At 43.4% G+C, this 25,540-nt stretch overlaps 1 protein-coding gene across 1 annotated transcript in view; it reads left to right on the top strand.

Moving 5' to 3' along the window:
* Window positions 1-25,294, top strand: part of LOC111954388 (centrosomal protein of 128 kDa) — a 37,485-nt gene extending 12,191 nt beyond the window's left edge. Inside the window, exons 15-25 of the mRNA XM_070435751.1 lie at window positions 1,600-1,926; window positions 3,565-3,729; window positions 6,279-6,455; window positions 12,011-12,070; window positions 12,286-12,478; window positions 16,105-16,154; window positions 16,878-16,901; window positions 21,356-21,433; window positions 22,675-22,788; window positions 23,727-23,835; window positions 24,106-25,294. Coding sequence (XP_070291852.1) covers window positions 1,600-1,926; window positions 3,565-3,729; window positions 6,279-6,455; window positions 12,011-12,070; window positions 12,286-12,478; window positions 16,105-16,154; window positions 16,878-16,901; window positions 21,356-21,433; window positions 22,675-22,788; window positions 23,727-23,835; window positions 24,106-24,236 — 1,428 coding nt within the window. The 3' untranslated portion in view covers window positions 24,237-25,294. The remainder of the gene's footprint in view (window positions 1-1,599; window positions 1,927-3,564; window positions 3,730-6,278; window positions 6,456-12,010; window positions 12,071-12,285; window positions 12,479-16,104; window positions 16,155-16,877; window positions 16,902-21,355; window positions 21,434-22,674; window positions 22,789-23,726; window positions 23,836-24,105) is intronic.
* Window positions 25,295-25,540: the final 246 nt, after the last annotated feature.

Below are 25,540 nucleotides of genomic sequence, written 5' to 3'. Positions count from 1 at the left end.
CTCAGTTTTTCACAATTCCTGACATTTAATCCCAGTAAATATTCCCTGTTTTAGGTCAGTTACGATCAGCACTTTATTTTAAGAATGTGAAATGTCAGAATAATAGTAGAGAGAATTATTTCTTTCAGCTTTTATTTCTTTCATCACATTCCCAGTGGGTCAGAAGTTTACATACACTCAATTAGTATTTGGTAGCATTGCCTTTAAATTGTTTAACTTGGGTCAAACGTTTCGGGTAGCCTTCCACAAGCTTCCCACAATAAGTTGGGTGAATTTTGTCCCATTCCTCCTGACAGAGCTGGTGTACCGGTCGGGTTTGTGGGCCTCCTTGCTCGCACACGCTTTTTCAGTTCCACCCACAAATTTTCTATGGGATTGAGTCAGGGCTTTGTGATGGCCACTCCAGTACCTTGACTTTGTTGTCCTTAAGCCATTTTGACACAACTTTGGAAGTATGCTTGGGGTCATTGTCCATATATCCACATAATTATCCTGCCTCATGATGCCATCTATTTTGTGAAGTGCACCAGTCCCTACTGCAGCAAAGCACCCCCACAACATGATGCTGCACCCCCGTGCTTCACAGGTGGGGTGGTGTTCTTCGACTTGCAAGCCTCCCCCTTTTTTCCTCCAAATATAACGATGGTCATTATGGCCAAACAGTTCTATTTTTGTTTCATCAGACCGGAGGACATTTCACCAAAAAGTACGATCTTTGTCCCCATGTGCAGTTGCAAACGTAGTCTGTCTTTTTTATGGTGGTTTTGGAGCCGTGGCTTCTTCCTTGCTGAGCGGCCTTTCAGGTTATGTCGATATAGGACTCGTTTTACTGTGGATGAAGATACTTTTGTACCTGTTTCCTCCAGCATCTTCACAAGGTCCTTTGCTGTTGTTCTGGGATTGATTTGCACTTTTCTCACCAAGGTARGTTCATCTCTAGGAGARAGAACACGTCTCCTTCCTGAGCGGTATGACGGCTGCATGGTCCCATGGTGTTTATACTTGCATACTATTGTTTGTGCAGATGAACGTGGTWCCTTCAGGCYTTTGAAAATTGRMCCCAAGGATGAACCAGACTTGTGGAGGTCTACAAWTTTTTTRCTGAGATCTTGCCTGATTTCTTTAGATTTTCCCATGATGTCAAGCAGAGGCACTGAGTATGAAGGTAGGCCTTGAAGTACATCCACAGGTACACCTCCAATTGACTCAAATGATGTCAATTAGCCTATCAGAAGCTTCTAAAGCCATGACATAATTTTCTGGAATTTTCCAAGCTGTTTAAAGGCACAGTCAACGTAGTGTATGTAAACTTCTGACCCACTGGAATTGTGATACAGTGAATTATAAGTGAAATAATCTGTCTGTAGACAATTGTTGGAAAAATTACTTGTGTCACGCACAAAGTAGATGACCTAACCGACTTGCCAAAACTATAGTTTGTTAACAAGTCATTTGTGGAGTGGTTAAAAAGTGAATTTTAATGACTCCAACATAAGTGTATGTAATCTTCCGACTTCAACTGTATTGAACTGCTTTTGCCCAGGGTCTAGACATTAAAAATATGAATGAACTAAGCATAAAGTGACTTTAATTTCTAAGGAGTTACATAGCCTCCAGGCAGCCATGAAGGAGTTAACCTCCGCCCGTGCCCAGCTCACCACCCGTCTAGCTGAGGAGGCGGCGTTCAGGACGGAGCTCCAGAGGAGTGGGGCGGAGGGGGCAGCGCGGCTGGCCGCAGCCCAGGAGCAGAGGGCTTCCCTGGGGCAGCAGCTGGAGCTGGAGAGGGAGGTGCACCAGAGTGAGCTGGCCAGTCTCAGAGCCACTGTGCAGAACGGCAGGGCCAAGCAGGATAGAGACATACAGGAGACACTACGACTCTGTATGAAGGAGAGGAATGAGATGGAGCATCACCTCAAGGAGATCAAGGTAGGTACTGGTTCGTGTAAGGCGCATTCAAACTGCACCTTAGCCCGGGGCTAMGTGATTTTTGCCRGGGGCTAGGTGATTTTTGCCRTAGCTGGCCATGCTCCGGAGCAGAGTTGGCACCGACTTTCCAGGGTTAGTCCCAGAAACACGTTGCCAAAATAGCCAGTGTGAAACAGGGTCAATAACAACACCTAGAATGTTTTAACTGTTCAATCACAAAAGCGGCACATTCACTTAATTGACATATGCTCGTGATGCCTGCACGTTATTTTGATAAGTAAACTCATATCATTTTAATCCTTCCAACTAACGCTACAAACTCTACAGCTGGAACGTCAGCAAACGCTCCATTTTRCTCCGTTGTCATAGCTTTTCTATTGACATTTAATTGCATGTTACCATGATAATAATATTGTCGCATGATTCCGCCTGGATCATGCACAGCATTCTCTGTACGGGGAGAGATTGATTTTCAAAAGAGAGCAAGGTTTATACGAACCGTCACTGTTAGAAATCAAATGCTAGGCCAATGTCTGTTAGCCCAGGGCTTTGGGATACAAGTGTGAATCCTTGTATCCTCCAGGGTAAAGCTTAGCTCAGGGTTAACAAATGCTTGTGTAAACACAGGCTAAGCTAGCCCAGGGCCGGTCTAACCCGGGGCTAAGAACAATGAAGTGTGTGAAGGCTTGTAGAGTAGTCCTCACAGTTCGTGTATCGTATATTCTCCACTGCTTGTTATTAGCTTTATAATAGCTGTGGATATTTTAGCCCCTTGTAATTAATTAATTACAATTGGCTAAAATCTGTCGTTCTGCCCCTGAACAAGGCAGTTAACCCACTGTTCCTAGGCCGTCATTGAAAATAAGAATTTGTTTTTAACTGAATTGCCTAGTTAAATAAAGGTAAAATAAATCAAATAAATATTACTCCCTTGTAATTAACCTTGGTSGAACTTGATTCTTCAAAAAATGTTTGAACAACGTCAAGTTAACCCAACCGTAAAGTTAGAAAATTGTTATCTGGCATCGGTCCCGATGAAAGTGGGAATTTGAAAGTGGAAGTGGGAATTTCTCAGGAAAATGTTCAGCTTCGTTTTTCTTTAATGTAATTTCAATTTCCTCCTCTTTGCCTATCCATGCAGTCCCAGACCTCACACGCCCAGTGCTTTGAGCCAGGGTGAATCTAGGACAGTAGGTTCCTACAGGCTAGAGGTYGATAGAAAGGCCAGAATATTTACCCTCTGCTTCCCCATACCCTTCAGTGTGACTAGCTCATCAAGGCAGRTAGGCAAATAGGGGCTTGGACACCCCTGAAATCCACACACACACCTGAGTAGAAGCTGTTCAGGGTCCTGTTGGTTCCAGACTTGGTGCATCGGTACCACTTGCTGTGCGGTGGCAGAGAGAACAGCCTATGACTTGGATGGCTCGAGTCTTTCCCTTCCTTCTCTGAGCTCATGTTCACAATCCTCCAGCGTCCTTCCTCGCTTCCTAAAAACACTGAAAGAATACCTCCAAGGTCGCTCCCCTCAGACCTTCTCCTGTGTTTTAGTTAAAAGGTTGGAGAGGGTTTCCAAATTTAACCCATTTTATTTATTAGTTCATTTTTTGTAACACGTTTTGCGCATCCTCCCTGCAGGRGGATGCCGCGTCYGACAAGGAGCTGGTGAGGGCTCTGCGTGTGAAGCTGGACAGGATGAAGACTGAGTGTGACCGGATGACAGAGGAGCTGAGCGAAGGAGAGGAGCAACGCTCACACATCCGCGGGAAATACCAGCTACTCAAGCAGGAACTMGACGACAAGGTGAGCCCCAAATGGTCTTCCCCAAAGACTTAAATAGAAGACATTAGGTAGCTTTTAACCACAGATCTAGGATCAGCTTAATGCTGGGCTTGAACAAATGCCTTCACAGCCACAGTCAGTTTTACCTACAGTACTAAAGAATACAACCCATCCACACCTCTGTCAGATATCATTGTATTTATCTAAGTAACTAAAGGCCTGCTGGCTCAGTATCCACTGAGTGGCCTAGTTCCTATWAAAGTTACACACACAGACACGTTAAAATCTGGACCCCTACAAATCAGCTGGGCTAAACAATCTGGACCCTCTCTTTCTAAAATGATCCGCCGCAATTGTTGCAACCCCTATTACTAGTTTGTTCAACCTCTCTTTCGTATCGTCTGYGATCCCTAAAGATAYGAAAGCTGCCGCGGTCATCCCCCTCTTCAAAGGGGGAGACACTCTAGACCCAAACTGTTACAGACCTATATCTATCCTACCCTGCCTTTCTAAAGTCTTCGAAAGCCAAGTTAACAAACAGATCACCGACCATTTTGAATCCCACCGTACCTTCTCCGCCATGCAATCTGGTTTCCGAGTTTATCATGGGTGCACCTCAGCCACGCTCAAGGTCCTAAACGATATCATAACCGCCAGCGATAAAAGACAATACTGTGCAGCTGTCTTCATTGACCTGGCCGAGGCTTTCGACTCTGTCAATCACCGCGTTCTTATCGGCAGACTCAACAGCCTTGGGTTCTAAAATGACTGCCTCGCCTGGTTCACCAACTACTTCTCAGATAGAGTTCATTGTGTCAAATCGGAGGGCCTGTTGTCCGGACCTCTGGCAGTCTCTATGGGGGTGCCACAGGGTTCACATCTCGGGCCGACTCTTTTCTCTGTATACATCAATGATGTCGCTCTTGCTGCTGGTGATTCTCTGATCCTCCTCTACGCAGACGACACCATTCTGTGTACTTCTGGCCCTTCTTTGGACACTGCGTTAACAAACCTCCAGACGGGCTTCAATGCCATACAACACTCCTTCCGTGGCCTCCAACTGCTCTTAAATYCAAGTAAAACTAAATGCATGCTCTTCAACCGATCGCTGCCCGCGTCCGCCCGCCCGTCCAGCATCACTACTCTGGACGGTTCTGACTTAGAATATGTGGACAYCTACAAATACCTAGGTGTCTGGTTAGACTGTAAACTCTCCTTCCAGACTCACATTAAGCATCTCCAATCCAAAATTACATCTAGAATCGCCTTCCTATTTCGCAACAAAGCATCCTTCACTCATGCTGCCAAACATACCCTCGTAAAACTGACCATCCTACCGATCCTCGACTTCGGCGATGTCATTTACAAAATAGCCTCCAACACTCTACTCAGCAAATTGGATGTAGGCTATCACAGTGCCGTCCGTTTTGTCACCAAAGCCCCATATACCACCCACCACTGCGACCTGTATGCTCTCGTTGGCTGGCCCTTGCTTCATATTTGTTGCCAAACCCACTGGCTCCAGGTCATCTATAAGTCTTTGCTAGGTAAAGCCCCGCCTTATCTCAGCTCACTGGTCATCATAGCAACACCCACCCATAGCATGTGCTCTAGCAGGTATATTTCACTGGTCATCCCCAAAGCCAACTCCTACTTTGGCCGCCTTTCCTTCCAGTTCTCTGCTGACAATGACTGGAACGAATTGCAAAAATCTCTGAAGCTGGAGTCTTATATCTCCCTCACCAACTTTAAGCATCAGCTGTCAGAGCAGCTTACCGATCACTGTACCTGTACACAGCCCATCTGTAAATATCCTCATCCAACTTCCTTATCCCCATATTGTTATTTATTTTTTTGCTCCTTTGCACCCCAGTATCTCTACTTGCACATTCATCTTCTGCACATCTATCACTCCAATGTTTAATTGCTAAATTGTAATTATTTTGCAACTATGGCCTATTTATTGCCTTACCTCCCTAATCTTACTACATTTGCACACACTGTATATCGAATTTTCTATTGTGTTATTGACTGTACCGTACGTTTGTTTATTCCATGTGTAACTCTGTGTTGTTTGTGTCGCACTGCTTTGCTTTATCTTGGCCAGGTTGCAGTTGTAAATGAGAACTTGTTCTCAACTAGCCTACCTGGTTAAATAAAGGTGAAATAAAAAATACAAATAAATGATCCACACATCCACACACAGCCTCCCTCTCCCCCTGGCCCCTGGCCGGTTAGTTTACATTGACATATTGATTATGTATTGATTAATGTATCTCCATAGAGACCCAGAGAGTATTGACTCTGTATGGGGAGGTGGAGCTGACACTAGAACGTYGAGAGAGAGGTCCGATGTTCAAGGTTGTCTCTGCCCAACCTGTCCATCCGTCTGACWGTTTTTTCTAGGGTCTCTTCTGTTGTGATGTTGGAAATGGAAGCTTGGCCAAACTTCCATTATAGCATTGTCCTCCACGTAGAGGAAGACCAAGCCGTAATAACCACAGTTGTAAACTTGAGTCACCTCTCTCTCTATCTCTCTCTCGCTCTCTCTCTGTCTCTCCTTCCTCCAGGTGAAGTGCATGGTTCAGGGAGAGGAGCGGAGGCGTGGGTCAGAGGAGGCTGTAGCGACACTAGAGGACAGACTGTCTCGTCTGGACACTGAACAGGAGTCCATCCTCAGTTCTGTAGCAGAGGAGATAGATGCTGCCTGCAGAGCACTGTTCAAGGACTTCCAGGACAAACTCAAAGTAAACACACACCATCAACTATTCCCGATAGGCACACACTCATACACACCTGTACCTATTCCGTACTCACACTCCTACACACCCTTGCCTATTCCTCACACACACCCTTACCTATTCCACACACACTTTAACACACCCATGCCTATTCCTCACACACAGCCATACCTATTCCTCACACACACTTTAACACACCCATGCCTATTCCTCACACACCCTTACCTATTCCTCACACACACGTTAACACACCCTTACATATTCCTCACACACATATACCTATTCCTCACACACACTAACACACCCATACCTATTCCTCACACACCTATACCTATTCCTCACACACACTTTAACACACCCATACCTATTCCTCACACACACTTTAACACACCCATACCTATTCCTCACACACACTTTAACACACCCATCACAAAAGCGGCACATTCACTTAATTGACATATGCTCGTGATGCCTGCACGTTATTTTGATAAGTAAACTCACACCATTTAATCCTTCCAACTAACGCTACAAAGTCTACAGCTGGAACGCCACAGCAAACGCTCCATTTTCCTCCGTTGTCAAATCAAGTCGCATTTTGTCACATGCGCCGAATACAACAGGTGAAATGCTTACTTACAAGCCCTTAACCAACAATGCAGTTTTAAGAAAAATACCCCCCAAAAATAAAAGTAACAAATAAATAAAGAGCAGCAGTAAATAACAATAGCGGTGCTATATACTGTGGGTACAGGTAAAGAGTCAATGTCCGGGGGCACCGGTGTCGAGGTAATATGTACATGTAGGTAGAGCTATTATAGTGACTATGCATAGATAATAACAGAGATTAGCAGCAGTGTAAAAGAGTGGGGGGGGACAATGCAAATACTCTGGGTAGCCATTTGATTAGCTGTTCAGGAGTCTTATGGCTTGGGGGTWGAAGCTGTTTAGAAGCCTCTTGGACCRAGACTTGGCGCTCCAGTAWCGCTTGCCGTGCGGTAGCAGAAAGAACAGTATGACTAGGGTGGCTGGAGTCTTTGACAATTTTTGGGCCTTCTTCTGACACTGCCTGGTATAGAGGTCCTGGATGGCAGGAAGCTTGGCCCCAGTGATGTACTGGGACGTACGCACTACCCTCTGTAGTACTTGCGGTCGAAGGCCAAGCAGTTGCCATACCAGGCAGTGATGCAACCGGTCAGGATGCTCTCTATGGTGCAGCWGTAGAACATTTTGAGGATCTGAGGACCCATGCCAAATSTTTTCAGTCTRCAGAAGGGGAATAGGTTTTGTCGTGCCCTCTTCACGACTGTCTTGGTGTGATTGGACCTGGGACGGCAGGTAGCCTAGTGGTTAGAGCGTTGGGCCAGTAACCGAAAGGTTGCTGGATTGAATCCCTGAGCTGACAAGGTGAAAAATGAGTCGTTCTGCCCCTGAACAAGGCAGTTAACCCAATATTCCCCGGTAAGCCGTCATTGTAAATATGAATTTGTTCTTCACTGACTTGCCTAGTTAAATAAAGGTTCAATTAAATAAAATTAATAAATGTTAGTTTGTTGGTGATGTGGACACCAAGGAACTTGAAGCTCTCAACCTGCTCCACCACAGCCCTGTCAATGAGAATTGGGGTGTGCTCAGATGTGGCGGATGTGTTGTTACCTACCCTTACCACCTGGGGGTGGCCCGTCAGGAAGTTTAGGATCCAGTTGCAGAGGGAGGTGTTTAGTCCCAGGGTCCTTAGCTTAGTGATGAGCTTTGAAGGCACTATGGTGTTGAACGCTGAGCTGTAGTCAATGAATAGCATTCTCACATAGGTGTTCCTTTTGTCCAGGTGTGAAGGGCAGTGTGGAGTGCATAGAGACTGCATCTCTGGATCTGTTGGGCGGTATTCAAATTGGAGTGGGTCTAGGGTTTCTGGGATAATGGTGTTGATGTGAGCCATGACAGCCTTTCAAAGCACTTCATGACTACAGACGTGAGTGCTACGGGTTGGTAGTCATTTACGCAGGTTACCTTGGTGTTCTTGGGCACAGGGACTATTGGTTGAAACATGTTGGTATTACAGACTCAGACAGGAGAGGTTGAAAATGTCAGTGAAGACACTTGCCAGTTGGTCAGCGCATGCTCTGAATACAACACCTGGTAATCCGTCTGGCCCTGCGGCCTTGTGAATGTTGACGTGTTAACTTCTCTGGGATATGTGGGACAGTAGCGTCCCACTTGGCCAAAAGCCAGAAAAAATGTAGCGCGCCAAATTCAAATATATTACTTTAAAAATCAATCTTTCATGAAATCACACATGAAAGACACCAAATTAAAGCTACACATGTTGTGAATCCTGCCAACATGTCTGATTTCAAAAAGGATTTATGGCAAAAGCACACCAAACGATTATGTTAGCTCAGTACATAGCCACAGAAAAACACAGCCATTTTCCCAGCAAAAGATAGTAGTCACAAAAAGCAGAAATAGAGATAAAATTAATCACTAACCTTTGATGATCTTCATCAGATGCCACTCATAGGACATCATGTTACACAATACATTTATGTTTTGTTCGATAATGTGCATATTTATATCCACAAATCTCGGTTTACATTGGCGCCATGTTCAGAAATGACTCCAAAATATCCGGAGAAATTGCAGAGAGCCACGTCAAATAACAGAAATACTCATCATAAACTTTGATGAAAGATACATGTTTTACATAGAATTAAAGATACACTTGTTCTTAATGCAACCGCTGTCAGATTTCAAAAAAAATTTACGTAAAAAGCACACCATGCAATAATCTTAAGACGGCGCTCAAAAATAACAACATTTCTCCGCCATGTTGGAATCAACAGAAATACGAAATTACATCATAAATATTCCCTTACCTTTGATCATCTTCATCAGAATGCACTCCCAGCATCCTATTCCACAATAAATTCGTTGTTTTGTTCGATAATGTCCATTACTTATGTCTAAGTAGCTACTTTTGCTAGCATGTTTAGTGCACATGTCCAAACTCTCGCGCGGTTGCAGGCGAAATCGGACGAAAACTTCAAAAAGTTATACAAACAGGTCGAATAAACTGGTCAAACTAAGTAGAGAATCAATCTTCAGGATGTTGTTATCATATATATCCAATAACGTTCCAACCGGAGCATTCCTTCATGTCTGTAGAAGTTATGGAACGCAAGGCGATATCATGAGGAAACGCGTGACCAGGAACTGGCATTCTGCCAGACCAATGACTGAAACACCTCCCATCCGGCCCCACATCACACTAGAGGCTTCTTTCCACGATTCTACAGACTGTTGACATCTTAGTGGAAGGCGTAGGAAGTGCAAACAGATCCACATCTTACAGGGAATTGAATAGGCGATGAGTTGAACATCGACCAGTCTCAGAATTCTCACTTCCTGTTTGGATTTTTTCTCAGGTTTTTGCCTGCCATATGAGTTCTGTTATACTCACAGACATCATTCAAACAGTTTTTAGAAACTTCAGAGTGTTTTATATCAAATAGTAATAATAATATGCATATATTAGCATCTGGAAAGAGTAGGAGGCATTTCACTATGGGCACGCAATTCATCCAAAAGTGAAAATGCTGCCCCTATATCAAAGAAGTTAAAGGTCTTACTCACATCGGCTGTGGAGAGCTGATCACACAGTCGTCCGGAACAGCCTGATACTCTCATGCACGTTTCAGTGTTATTTGCCTCGAAGCGAGCATAGAAGTAATCTAGCTCGTCTGGTAGGCTTGTGTCTGATAGGCTCGTGTCATGGCTTTTCTATTGACATTTAATTGCATGTTACCATGCCTATTGCATGTAACACCCTCACCTATCCTCATACACACCCTCACCTATTCCTCACACACTTTAACACACCTTCACCTATCCTCACACACTTTAATACACCCTCACTTATCCCTCACACACTTTAACACACCCTCACCTATTCCACACACACTTTAACACACCCTCACTTATCCCTCACACACTTTAACACACCCTCACCTATTCCACACACACTTTAACACACCCTCACTTATCCCTCACACACTTTAACACACCCTCACCTATTCCACACACACTTTAACACACCCTCACCTATCCTCACAACTTAACACCCTCACCTATTCCACACACACTTTAACCTAAACCCGTAGCGGTGTTGTTAGAGAGGTGTAAAGATAAAGGTTTCTGTTGGGTCGACAAGGCAGGTATTTACACTGCCGATGTGAATAGTGTAGGAGAGAGAGAGAGTACCACTACCACACACACCCACACACACCAGCAGAAGAGACTGCCTAGTGTAGCCTGTTTGCCAGACAGCCAGTGGATAAGACACACCATATATACACAAGTCACAGCACAGGGGTAACCCAACCAATAATACCTCATACAGTAATAATGATTAGAGTGACTCAGAGGTCTATCTACATTAGATGATTTGCAATAATKTGTATTCATTCACAGAGTGAAGAGTGGGTTGGTAACGTGTGTTTGTTTGTTTGTAGTCCAAAACACAAAAGGCCTTTAAATGTCCCAGTCTCTTAGGGCAATACAAAATATTCCCACAAACCCTGTCCTGTTCCCTCTCCGCTGAGTTTAACGAACCCAGTTAGCCCTCTTTGCTCCAGCATATAGATTTTCCAATATGCACCGAGGCGAGTCGGCCTAATGCAATGTTCATCTGTAATTTGTCATGTTATAAAGGAGTCAAACTGTGTCAAGGATTGGGCTAATGAGGGGGATCATTAAAGTTAAAGGTTAGAGAGGAACAAGCGGCATTAAGCTGCCTTTCATTAACTATTACATAACTATAACACCTCCTTCATGCTACCCCTCTCCTCCTTCTTCCTATTTTTCATTCCTTCTCCCCCTCCTCATCTTCTTCTTCCTCCTCCCTCTCTTCCTTGTCATCCTCCCCCTACTCCTCCTCTCTACTCCCCCCCTTCTCTCTCTTCTTGGAGGAGTTTTGAACAAGCAGCTGTTTATGTAGGCAGTATGCATCTCACACCCTGCTCCGACATCACTGCTCTGCTGCCTGTTCCATCTTTCTTTCATTTCACCTGGGTGCTGTCTGTCAAACAGTGCTTTTTACTCCTCCTATAATATATCCTGCGCTTTCACACCGTTTTATCAGCCTCCCAACATTACACACTGGGCTTTTGATCGCTAAAGGGTACAGGGAGAGAGAAGGGGCAGGTTGCTACCTCTGTACATGATCACARACTTTCACACAGTTGTAGACGCACGTACGCACATGCAGGAAAGCGCACACACACACGTACACACTGTCTGTTATGCCCAACTCTGTCTGCCACTGCTGACCCACGCAGAGACACAGACTGTGTTGACAGCAGAAAGGTATGTCAGGGGAGAAGATTTTTTTGTTTTATGTGACAGTCAGAGAATGTTGTGTGTCTCTCCCAACTGTGTGTGTGATGTTGCTGGAAATGGCCATTTATAGCTCTAGGTAGGAGCGGTTTAGGGCTCTGGGATTTCTACACCTTCAAATCTTGATGGTTTCCATACTTCTAGACCTTAACTGTGTTTGTTATTTCTAGGCCATATCCCTCAATCCTGGACTCCAGAAAGACCCTCATCGCTGGTTGGCTGAGACCAAGGTACACTACATTATCCATCTTTTATGGAGATACTTTAAAAGCATTGACCCACCTGTCGCTATTGGGAGAAACTGACAATTTATCAGGTTTTTTGGGGTGTGAATGTGAGAGACTGAGAAACAACCTGTGTGTGTGGCATTGTGGGTATGACTGCATTATGAAATGAGGCTGTGTGTGTGTAACAGTGTGTGTAACAGTGTGTGTGTGTGTTCCAGACCAAGCTGCGTTGGCTATGTGAGGAGGTGTCTGTCCATGAGGCCAGAGAGAGAAAGCTGCGTCGGCAGGTCCAGCAGGACAGAGAACAGCTGAAAGGACTGAGACAGAGCAGAGACTCTGAAAGACAGGCCCTGCTACAGAGACTGGACCAGCAGGAGAAACTACTGCACTCCATCAGCACAGAGAAGAAAGGTAGGGCTGGATCCGATTGAATGATTGATTCATTAATTGATTGAGGGCCAACTACTAAAGCTCCCGTACATCAGTTTAAGAGCTGCAATATGGGCTCATTCAGYCTTTTTCTGTTCCATCTAGACGGTTGCTAATGAATTGTCCGACATGTAGCAAGCCTCATTATGGTTGTGTTTCTATCTGCTCGAGTGTCCTTGTTTTTGTCTGTAGTTCTTAATTTGTGTTCATTTCTGCAAATGCCTTGGTTTGTTTCTCTCATTTCTTCCWCCCACACAGGGAAGCTCTTATCTCTCCCAGTTTATAAACTAAACTCTTGATAATGAGTTAGAGAAGGGGGACCCAGCAGAGCAGGTTTCATCACAACAACCAGGGGAACCTCCGTCTAATTCTGAGCTCTCTCCTCCCTCTGTTTTACACAGACTGACGGACATAGACAAAGACCTAATCAACCAGTCTCTCTCATTCAGACGTGCTGTGCTGCTCTGGCTGGAACAGCGTAGTGATGGGGGGTGCTCGATACAGTTACAAATCGCTATGTTATTTTGGACAATATTATATCAATACTTCAATAATTATTTTTGCTAGGTTGCGTTAACTAGTGCTAATCGACTGGTCACTTTGTTCTCCATCTTCTATTTAAATAGGTAGTTAGTCTAGCGGTTAAGAGCGTTGGGCCAGTAACCGAAAGGTCGCTGGTTCGAATCCCKGAGCCGACTAGAGCCCCGTTTCCARTGGCACTTAAAAATAGGGCCAAATTCAAGCTGACTCGGGTGGAATTCTCAATTTCGAGCTGGTTCAAGGGAAACCAGGGCCAGCACAGCCCAGTTTCACAACTAGCTTGATTAGAATTCTGGTTGGTGACGCCGTTACTATGCAACCACCAGCTGATCACTGCTGGATGCTAACAGGTTTAGCTAACTCGTCTGGGCTTGTGGCTGTTAGCAAGCACATGGACAAGCAGTACTGCAGTAGTCAGACATAACACGAATTACCACCATAGCATGATCCTTGATTCATTTTTGTGCTACACAATAAACTTTTATGTATGAGAACAGTCAGCCCTCTAATGGTAGCTACCTAACGTTAGCTAGCACATCAGAGTTGAAACAAGCTCGCTAGCTAGCGTGAGCTAGCAGGAATTATAGCTGGCCAGGTCGTATTGAAAGCTAGCTAGCTTTCAATACGACCAGGCCAGCTATAATTCCTGCTAGCTCACGCTAGCATAAAAGGCTACCTCAAGCATAAAAGGCTACCTAACTTAATTACTACCTTGCTGGCCATGGCGTTGCTTATTAGCTAGCTGACGACGTTAACCGTTTATCTAGCTAGCTAATGTTAGCAAGCTAAATACGTGGCTCTGAGTCTGGCTGGCAATGGTTGGAGTTTGGGTTAACGTTAATTACAGCATGGTGAGGGTGAATTACATTCATCAACATCTTYCTAGCTAGCAACATTAGCGAAGCCAGGCTTTTTCTGTTCCATCTAGACGGTTGCTAATGAATTGTCCGACATGTAGCTAGCCTCATTATGGTTGTGTTTCTATCTGCTCGAGTGTCCTTGTTTTTGTCTGTAGTTCTTAATATGTGTTAATTTCTGCAAATGRATAACATTCACATATTGMTTACCTAGCAACATGACATAATTTCACATTTCTGGAGGCAGTGGAAACGCAATTTGAGCTAGCCCACCGAGCTGACTTTCTAGTGCCAATGGAAACYGAGCTTGGGTGAAAATTCTGTCGATGTGCCCTTGAGCAAGGCACTTAACCCTAATTGCTCCTGTAAGTCACTCTTGATAATAGCATCTGCTAAATGCCTAAAATGTAAATAATGAGCCAACATGTTTTCAGCATTTTTATTTCCCTGAATAATAAAAAATAAAAAAAATCTCATGCTCTCTCTTGTCTCGCTGCAGCAGACATAMAGTGAGCAATATGTTTGGAATATCAAATCACAATAAAATCGCTGTATCGAATAGCAATAGATATAGAATCACAATATATATCGTATCGGCACCTAAGTATCGTGKTAATATCGTGTCGTGAGGTCCCTGGCAATTCCCAGCCCTTACATTGTGGATCCTAGACACCATAGTAATTTGTATTTMTATTTAAACTTTATTTAACTAGGCAAGTCAGTTAAGAACAAATTAAGAACAAATTCTTATTTACAATGATGCTGTCTAACCCCCAACTCTGCCTTCCCCTTAGGAAAGAGGCTGGTAGCTGTATATCTTTGGCGTGATTTGGTACAAAACAGCAGAAAACTAAATTGGGCCATCTGGAAATGTTCTCTCTCATTAGGAACGAACAGCAACACATRTTAGATGTATTTGTTCTATCTAGATATACGGTTCACTGGGTGCACTCATGTCTTTGATCATCATAACTTACTTCAGAAGTTTTCAGAGGAAGTTTTTGGTTGCTGACAMTTGGTGCCAGTGTACTTTTCTCCCTCTTACTTTTCAATTGGTTAAGTTCAGGTCAGCCAACTTAAAGGCCCATTGCAGTCAAAAACTWAATTTCCCTGTGCTTTATATATATTTAACACACTGAGGTTGGAATAATAGTGTGGAATTGTGGAAATGATGATAATGCCCTTTTAGTGTAAGAGCTGTTTAAAAWGACTTTGAAATTAGTTAATAGACCGATAAGAGTTCCAAACTTCTCTGCCAATAGCGGATCATTTTCCGTTTTCCCTTCCCCACTCAGACCACTCCCAGACAGTCCTAGTCTTGTTTCAGAAATTGTTCTTTGCTAAGAAGAATTTTTTGTCTCTTATTTAACATTTGAATTAAAAACAATCACAGTTGATATTGAGATATACACGGCTGCCATGCTGTAYCGTTAAGGCACACACCTTGGAACTTTTGCCTTCTTTCTTAAACACTACTGTAGTACTTTTCAGAGGAACTTTTTCTCTTGCGTAAGGTCCAACTTTTAACACCTCCCTATTTACTAAAACACAGTCTGTGGTAGATAGCTGTTGGATTACAGGTCTTGCKTCAGTAACTGACTTCTACACGTTAAGATTAAACGGAGAGAGACTGAGTGAGCGAGAGAAGGCAGTTTGGCAGTCTGTGACTTTCTCTCTCACGTCATGTGGCCCGTCATTTTTAGACCCGTTTAGACTGCCAGAGTCTCGCTGGTGCCATCTGGAGATTGGCAAGTGGCTCAGTGGCTGCTTGGGTATTCCTGAGGTGGCGGCATGGGGTTCCGGCTGGGTGGGCACGTGGTGGAGTGTGTGTGAGTGTGAGTGACAGAGGTGGGCAGGGACAGAGGGACGAGGGTAGAAAGCAGTCATCCAATGCCTAGTGATTGAATATTGAATGTGTGAGCTGGGAGCAGCCTCCTCTCCCAGCCCAGCCAGCCTGATCAGCTCTCAGCTCAGCGAGACAGCAGGCAGCAGGGAGTGGGAGACCAATGAGCAGCAATCACAGCAATCTATTTGATTTGACCAAGTTTAGGGAGGTGTTGAGACTGACAGCAASGTTGTTCAGAATAGGAAAAGTTTCATAGCCGCTGATAGCATGGCTAGTCAAGGTGTTAAGGCTGTGGGTCCCAAATGCCTCTGTCTATGTGAATATTATATTAGATGGTAATTATTCATGTGCTTGTCTCATTAAAGAACTCCTGGAGAAGACTCGGAGGAAGGAAAATGAGATGAGAAGTCTTCAGGTGAGCCAGAAACCCATGTTGGCCTTGCTCCTCTGTCTGAACAATGCAGCCTGCTGTCCAGGGACCCAACACACAGACTGACCCTCAGAAAGAGTACCCTGTTATAGTACTAGTACTACCTCCTCTCTCTCTTCTATTAAACATCACTACACACCATCCCCAATCCAGCTATAACATCCTAAACCCCATGGCAGTCCTGTCCAGTCACACAGTCTGTTTTCCATTTTCTCCTCAAAGTGGTGTGTGTGTGTGTGTGTGTGTGTACTGGGGCCCATCTGTGTCTGTACGTGTGTGCACCTGCTATAATTAATCAGTCCCCTCGGACCCAGCCAGGCCTTTAATTAAGAAGAATGAGGAGTCGAGTTCAACCACACACTGCTGCCACCCAACAGCCAGCGCAGTCACAGAACGGGGGGAGGAGGGGGAGAGAGGGAGGGAATCTAGCAGGTGTGGGGATAGATGAGTGACAGGCCGATAAGACGCATCGCATCACTTATGCATCATTAGAGAACCAACATCACTCAGGAGCCAGATGAGAGGGAGGAGAGAGAGGAGCGTGTTCTCCACAGCTTCTTCTGTTCCGTCCCCTGTTGCTTGTTTATTGGCAATACACACGCCGTGCTGACTCACTGTTTAGTGGTTTAAGCTTTTACACGCTTTCAGTCACTCATACACGTCTCTTGGTCATTAAACAATAAGTAACTGTGGTTCTTGTCTTCACAGGATCGTATATTGGATCTGGAGATGGTAAGATTTGATTGTTTATACACTACATGACCAAAAGTATGTGGACAGCTGCTCGTCGAACATCTCATTCCAAAATCATGGGCATTAATATGGAGTTGGTCCCCCCTTTGCTGCTATAATAGCCTCCACTCTTTGGGGAAGGCTTGCCACTAGATGTTGMAACATTGCTGTGGGGACTTGCTTCCATTCAGACACGGGCATTATTGAGGTACGGCACTGATGTTGGATGATTAGGCCTGGATCGTGGTCGGATTTCCAAGTCATCCCAAAGCTGTTCGATGGGGTTGAGGTCAGGGCTCTGTGCAYGCCAGTCAAATTCTTCCACACCGATCTCGACCAACCATTTATGTAGGGACCTCGCTTTATGCATGGGGCATTGTCATGCTGAAACAGGAAAGGACCTTTCCCAAACTGTTGCCACAAAGTTGGAAGCACAGAATTGTCTGAAATGTAATTGTATGCTGTAGCGTTAAGATTTCCCTTCACTAGAACTAAGGGGCCTATCCCGAACCATGAAAAACAGCCCCAGACCATTATTCCTCCTCCACCAAACTTTACAGTTGGCACTATGCATTGGGGCAGGTAGCATTCTCCTGGCATCCGCCAAAGCAGATTATTCCGTTGGACTGCCAGATGGTGAAGCGCGATTCATCACTCCACAGAACGCGTTTCCACTGCTCCAGAGTCCAATAGCGGCGAGTTTACACCTGTCTCTTATACACATCTAGATGTGTATAAGAGACAGGATTAGGCCTGGATCGTGGTCGGATTTCCAAGTCATCCCAAAGCTGTTCGATGGGGTTGAGGTCAGGGCTCTGTGCAGGCCAGTCAAATTCTTCCACACCGATCTCGACCAACCATTTCCGTAGGGACCTCGCTTGCATGGGGCATTGTCATGCTGAAACAGGAAAGGACCTTTCCCAAACTGTTGCCACAAAGTTGGAAGCACAGAATCGTCTAGAATGTCATTGCTGTCTCTTATACACATCTAGATGTGTATAAGAGGGCATCCTATGACGGTGCCACGTTGAAAGTCACTGAGCTCTTCAGTAAGGCCATTTTTCTGTGTGCTTCCTTTAACATAGCCAACAAAACGTATTAACAGATATATGGCTTCCCTCTTMATAGCMTGATACTCAAACTAGAGAAGGTTTGTRTGTATACTCTGACTCCTAAGTTGAAGATGGTAAATTGTTAGTGATTGTTTTTATAGAAGTGCTGAGCATCATTCAATCACCATAAAGCTAACATGATCAGGTATATGTAAGGATCATTAGACAACGACTAGGGTCCACTGACTCAACAACAAACATTGACCCCAGGCAGGAGAATGTAAACACCCCACTCAAACATCCTTTATCACCCGCTCCATGTCACGTCAACCCAAACRGTCAGACACGTTCGTTAGGGATATCGAAAGGCCATATTGACCTAAGAGTATTTATGGGCTGTGAAGCTATGAAGCGATCTGTGTTCTCTCTCTATCCATCACAATTATGTGTCGCGGCCGGCGGCCTCGACTTCAATTAGCTTTAATAAAAACCCTGCGAAGCCCATCCATTCAGATAATTCCTGCTTACTGCTACAACACTGTGGCACAGGGTATTGACCTGTGTGTGTATGTACAGTGCATTCTGGAAAGTATTCAGACCCCTTTTCCACATTTTGTTACGTTTTAGCCTTGTTCTAAAACGGATTAAATAYAAATTGTTCCTCATRAATCTACACAKAATACCCCATAATGACAAACAGAAAACAGGTTTTTAGAATTTTTTTGCTAATTTATAAAAAACAGAATYCCTTATTTACATAAGTATTCAGACCCTTTGCTATAAGACTCGAAATTGAGCTCGGGTGCATKCTMTTTCSATTGATCATCCTTGAGATGTTTCTACAACTTGATTGGAGTCCACCTGTAATAAATTCAATTCAGGATTTGGAAAGGCACACACCTGTCTATATATAAGGTCCCACAATTGACAGTGCATGTCAGAGCTAAACCCTGATGAGAAGAATGGGAGAAACTCCCCAAATACAGGTGTGCCAAGCTTGTAGCGCCATACCCAAGACGARTCCAGGCTGCAATCACTGCCAAAGGTGCTTTAGCAAAGTACTGAGTAAAGGGTCTGAATACCTATGCAAATGTAATATTTCCTTTTTTTTTATATACATTTGCAGAAATTTCACAACTAGTTTTTGCTTTGTCATTGCGGGGTATTGTGTGTAGATTGATGAGGGGGAAAAAACMATTTAATCAATTTAGAATAGGGCTGTAACGTAACAAAATGTGGAAAAAGTCAAGGGGCCTGAATACTTTCCGAATGCACTGTACAGTATGTGTGCGCGTACCTGCATGCCGTGGCTGATTCATCAGGCAGTGAGCGGGGTTTCACGTTTGCGTCACTACCGCGGCGATCAGCGGAGCAGTCTGTGTAATGTTCTCCAACAGCCCGGCTCTTTAATGTCTCAAAAACGTACAGGCCGAGTCCCAAATGGCACCCTACTCTCTACGTAGTGCACTACTTGTCATTTGGGACAAAGCCGCAGTCTGAATAGAATGGAATACAATACAGGCCTGTCTGTCTAATATGATGTGGCAATAATAATACAACCCTAGATGACAATTGCTTTTTGTTTTGTCTTCGTATAACGGGTTGTCAGTGGAGCTACTTCGATTGTCATCTTGCAAATGCTGTCTTTCTGTAGACCTATGCCTTCAAAGTATTCATACCTCTTGACTTATTACACATTTTGTTGTGTTACAGCCTGYATTTTTTATGGATTCATTACATAAAAKAATTCACCAATCTACACACAAATACCAAATAATGACAATATGAAAACATGTTTTTGGAACAAATTGATGGAAAATGAAATGCGTAAGTATTCACACCCGAGTCAAACGTTGTAGAAGCACCTTTGGCAGCGATTACAGCTGTGAGTCTTTCTGTGTAAGTCTTAAGAGCTTTCCACACCWGGAGATTGCAACATCTGCCCATTATTCTTTTCGAGATTCTGCAAGCTCTGTCCAAATTGGTTGTTGATCATTGCTAGACAACCATTTTCAGGTCTTACCATAGATTTATATTATTAGATTTAAGTCAAAACTGCAACTTGGCCACTCAGGAACATTCATTGTCTTCTTGGTAAGCAACTCCAGTGTAGATTTGGCCTTGTGTTATTGTCATGTGTCTAGTGGAAAGCAGACTGAACCAAGTTCTCCTCTAGGATTTTGCCTGTGCTTAGCCCCATTCCGTTTATTTTTATCTTGAAAAACTCCCCAGTCCTTAACGATTACAAGCATACCCATAAACTGATGCAGCCACCACAGTGTTTGAAAATATGGAGAGTCGTACTCATTAATGTGTTGTATTGGATTTGCCCCAAACGTAACACTTTGTWATCAGGACAAAAAGTTATTTGCTTTGCCACATTTTTTGCAGTATTACTTTAGTGCCTTGTGGCAAACAGGATGCATGTTTTGTAATATTATTATTCTGTACAGGCTTCCTTTTCACTCTGTCATTTAGMTTAGTATTGTGGATTAACTACAATGTTGTTGATCCATCCTCAGTTTTCTCCTATCACAGCCATTAAACTCTAAACTGTTTTAAAGTCACKATTGGCCTCATGGTGAAAACCTTGAGCAGTTTCCTTCATCTGGCATCTGAGTTAGGAAGGATGCCTGTATCTTTGTAGTGACTGGGTGTATTGATACACCATCCAATGTGTAATTAAAAACTTCACCATGCTCAAAGGGATATTCAATATCTGCTTTTTTATTTTTTTATTTACCCATCTYCCAGTAGGTGCTCTTTGCGAGGCATTGGAAAACCTCCCTGGTCTTTGTGTGTGTGTGTGTGGTACAGAGATGAGGTAGTCATTCAAAAATCATGTTAAATACTATTATTGCACACAGAGTGAGTCCATGCAACTTATTATGTGACTTGTCAAGCACATTTTTACTCCTGGACTTATTTAGGCTTGCCATAACAAAGGGGTGGAATGCTTATTGACTCAAGACATTTCAGCTTTTTATWTTTACTTAATTTGAAAAATGTCCCAAAAACATAATTCCACTTTGACATTATGGGGTATTGTGTTTAGGCCAGTGACACATTTRWWWWWWTTTAATCCATGTTAAATTCAGGCAGTAACACAACAAAATGTGGAAAAAGTAATGGGGTGTGAATCCTTTCTGAAGCCACTGTGCATGTACTGTGTAGGAAATAAATACCAGCACACTGCACTTTCCTAGTATCACTAGTTCATTTAAGCCAACTTATAGCAGCCTACTGCTGTTGTCAGAGCTTTTTTAGTACATTGTGTGACAGTACAATAAAGCCTTTTGAATTGACATGAATTGTAGTTGGATACAGCACCTTGCGGTGTTGTATTGTGGGTAAAGCTAATGTGCAGTATATTAACCTCCTTGTATTCCTTTATCTATTCAGAGCACCAGGCTGGCGGTGGATCACCTGGAGTCGGTCCCTGAGAAGCTGTGTCTGCTGGACAACTTCAAAGACCTGGAGGTGAGGCTCACTGGGGAGACCTGGGATGTACCGAATATATGGGTTGTTCCACGAAATTAGGGCCATTTGCATCCCTTTTGATATTTTAAGTAGAAATTGTGCACAAATATTGAATTTTAAAAGCTTGTTATATTAAATGAAGTGCCCTTTAATATAGACCACATGGGAAATTCCCTAAATCTTGTATGAAAAAAAAGACTTGCTAAAATGACTAAATTCTGCATTTTGACATGTCCCTCTGTGCMACCTCTGTGACTTCTAGGAAGATTTTATCCAACTTAACACCAACGTTTCTCTTTGCTTTGACTAAGTCATTTCTGAAGATGATTATTTATTTGTGATTTATTTTAATTAAGGTAAATAAATAATCAGGATTTTGAAGCCRTTTATCTACTTACCCAGATTCAGATGAACTTGTGGATACCATTTTCCTTCACACTGGACACAGAGACATACAAATGYTGTTACAAARGAAYTTCATCTGACTCTGGGGAAMTAGATAAAGGGCTTCATTGCCAAAATCCTGATGTATCCCTTCGAGGTCAACCCTATTACGTGAACTGAACTCTCGTTTTAATATGGTGAAACTATTCCTTTTGAAGTATTTTTTTCTCCCCAAAAGAGACATTGAACACCTCATAGTGAAATCATAGTGTAAAAGCAGGTGAACTGGTTCTATTCTTTTTGGCCATTTTCTCATGTTTTGTGGTGGGAAACTGAGCGGGTCGAGCATAACACGTCAACCCTGTTACCTATAGATAGACACGCTAGAAATGTTTTAGCAATTAACTTTTTTTTTTGTGAAGCTTACACACAACAAGCTTCCACGGTTGATTTTAAAATGTAGTCATCAACCCTGTTAACGGTCAACCCTATTACTTTCTGTAGGACTTATTTGGCACTTATTATAGTCATTCTTTTATTTAACCTCTTGAGATGGGAAAAAAAACTTTTTTGTTTATGACAGAATGTTAAAATGAGGTAAAATTAAACTTTTTCACCAAGTTAGACTACTCAAACGGCATCTAATTGGTGGAACGACCCATATGTCCAGAAGGGAGACCTGCGGCCTGGGTCTTTCTATGTGTTTAATCTCTTCTGAATCTTATTGACACCAACCTAGGTGTCTATCTAACCTGATCCTAGATCTGTGCAACTTCAACTCCAAACCGGTTTTGTGATGAGTTCCATTTTGTGCCTGGTTTGTGTCGTGATTGACTATTTCCATGTTGTTTATATAGGAGTCTCAGCGGCAGAAGGAGTTGGTGGAACAACGTTACATTAAATACAAAGAGATCGTTGGAGTCCTGCAGCACCAGCTGGATGAGTCCAAACGACAGATACAGGAGTGCAGGGTACTTGACTACATTACCCACAGTGCACTKTATGTATATGCTACATCAAATATCAGCTTTATGATACCTAGAAGCCCAAAACGAGACTTTGCCACTCTGCAATTTCAACACTTGGCCTGTTCAAAGAGTACTTTGTACTCTTACTCCCAGAGCCATCCAGCCTATGACACCTTCTGAGTACACTGGTGTATCGTTGGTCCACAACTGGCATTTGCATTTAGTATGAATATTCCAAGCCAATGTTGGCACACACAACTGACAGAGTGAGACGGAGGGTAGTAACTTCCAATCAGTCCTAATCATCATATTTATCTTCTCACGCGGCCAACAGAGAAACATTGCATTGTTGACAGCAGATTGCCATCAGTGTGTCTATTCCGCCCGCACAGCAGCAACACACACACACACACACACACACACACACACACACACACACACACAGCAGCCACATCGAAGCCAGTTTTTAAAGTGCATTAATCTGCCAGAAGACTCTGCTGCGACGCCAAACGACTCCCGTGTTGATCCATAAGTGCTGATTGCATTAGTGCCTAATAGCACGGCGCCCACCAGGAGTTCATTTAAAGAAAGTAGAATAAAGAAAAGTCTTCATCTCCTTAGCTTTCACTTTGATTGCAGTTAGCGGCAATCTGTTTCAGTACAGAATGCTGATAGTGTCCATTCTCATTTAACGCTGGTCCTGGGGACCCACAGGATAAGCACAGACCGGAGCTTTTTTGCAGCCCAGCATTTTAACAACTCGAAGACGAGTTGCTTAGTTTAATCCGTCGTGCTAGTGCTGGACTGGAACAAAACTCTGGTCGCCCTGTTGGCTCACCCAGGACAAAGACTGAAAGAGTGCTGCTCAGAATACATTTCACATAAGGTTGGATGTTATGCCAGTTTGCAGTGTGTGTACTCAAGACTGTACCTTCTTCCAGGATGACAGGTTGGACGCTACAACGCAGAGCATTCGATTGACTTCTCTCTCCTCCTCCATAAGAGGCCCTAGCGCTCTCCTCACCAGCTCCATGCTCACTGACACCACGTGTGAGTACACAGCCYCAATGTTCAGCTCTCGTCTCCTCTCGAAGAGTCCATGATTGTGATGTGTGGTTGTTTTACCTCCTTCAGTCGACTGCGCTGATTGTAAGCGCGTCTGCAAAATCACTCAGATATGTCTCAGACTCTAATGTAAAGAAACTCTGTGAAGAAACATTGCGCTAAAAGGCCCTAAAACATGTCAAAAAATGTAAAGCATGACTCTTAATAGGTTGTGCTTAGTGTTGTAACTCCTCCCTTTCTCCCTGTGGTCCTTAGCTCCACACAAACACCTGGCCTCTCCAGACTGCACCCTGGACTATAGCCTTTCTCTGGACCGCCGAGCCTCTCCTGCTGTCAACGGTGCCCATCATCACTCCGTCTCCGACCACCTCAACAGTAACACATAGTGCCCACCATCAAGGAGTCACACTGGTTACATACATGTATTCATCAACAAGCTTTTCATTACAGAGTTGGATAGAGGGCTCACACAGAAGTGCGTTTTAACATGGGCATAGAGGCGATAATAGCAAAGGTAGTGGTGGGCCCTCTTTTTAACTCTATGCCTTACTGACAGTACAATCGACACCCACTCTATGCAGTACCGTGGTTGCAAAGCATCACCACAACAGTCTTCCGTGAATACCTCAACCAAAAAACAGCCAACCCTTCCAAGCTGCGTAACTAGCAGCCAACCTAGAAAACAGCTAGCATGAAGCCAAGCATACATACTAAGTGCGATTTGTGATAAGTAAAGCAGGGTTAAACCTAGTGGAAGGTTCATAGCACATAGCTTGGGGTGTCTTATAAGAGAACCACCAAATTTAGCACTGTGAAAGACGATTGCAGCTTTCTTTATGAACCGATATTTATGAAGATTTTTCATTGAATGTTACTTTGTGCAAAGAAAGCAGGCACAGCTTAAAGAACCCATGAAGTTTGAAGTAGATTGAAGAACCAGTGATAAAGCCAAGATAGGTCAACATTCCAACATGTCATACTAACGTTACATTTCTATACGTATTTCAACACTCAWAACACTTCTCTGAAAAACACTATTTTAAGCCCCAATGTTTACCTTTTTTTGTGGCAGTTTTTGTACTCTGGTGTTATCATGCCAATGTGTTTTATCTGAACAGATTAGATGTGATGATTATATTTATGCTGACATTCTGTGAAAGATGTGCTGCCGGTTTAACTTCATGTAGCCCATGCATTAACAATATATTGTTATTATTTTCAACAGACTTGACAAGTCACAAGGAGTTTGTTTTTATATTGGAGTGTTTTTACCACTACCGTCATTTTTTATTTAAAAGATGTACTTTTATGCATTTGTGGAAATAAGTTTTTATTTGTAAAGAAGAAGAAAAATGCCYATAAGCACAATATATGTATATTTTTATGAAATGTAGAAAAGAATATATGCAATAAACAAATCTCCACAGATCTGTAAGGATCATTTCCCCTGAGCCCTGGTCTCATCCATTTCAAAATGAAGTGTTGTTTCCTTAGGCTCCTAAGTCTCTATGGTATGTCAATCGCTGTTGCCTTGGTCCATCTGTTGAGAAAATGACTCGTAGCATGGGCTTATGTTTGTAGGTTTATATGGCCACTCCAGCCTTATTTCAGCTTCAATTTACATTTACCAAATGCATCTGTACAGAAGATCCGATACATATCTGCTGTACAGTGAAAACAAGTCGCTAGA

Source organism: Salvelinus sp. IW2-2015, linkage group LG28, assembly GCF_002910315.2.
Source record: "Salvelinus sp. IW2-2015 linkage group LG28, ASM291031v2, whole genome shotgun sequence".
NCBI lineage: Eukaryota > Metazoa > Chordata > Actinopteri > Salmoniformes > Salmonidae > Salvelinus > Salvelinus sp. IW2-2015.
Note: the sequence above shows the minus strand (reverse complement) of the source record. Positions and strands in the feature narration are given on the sequence as shown.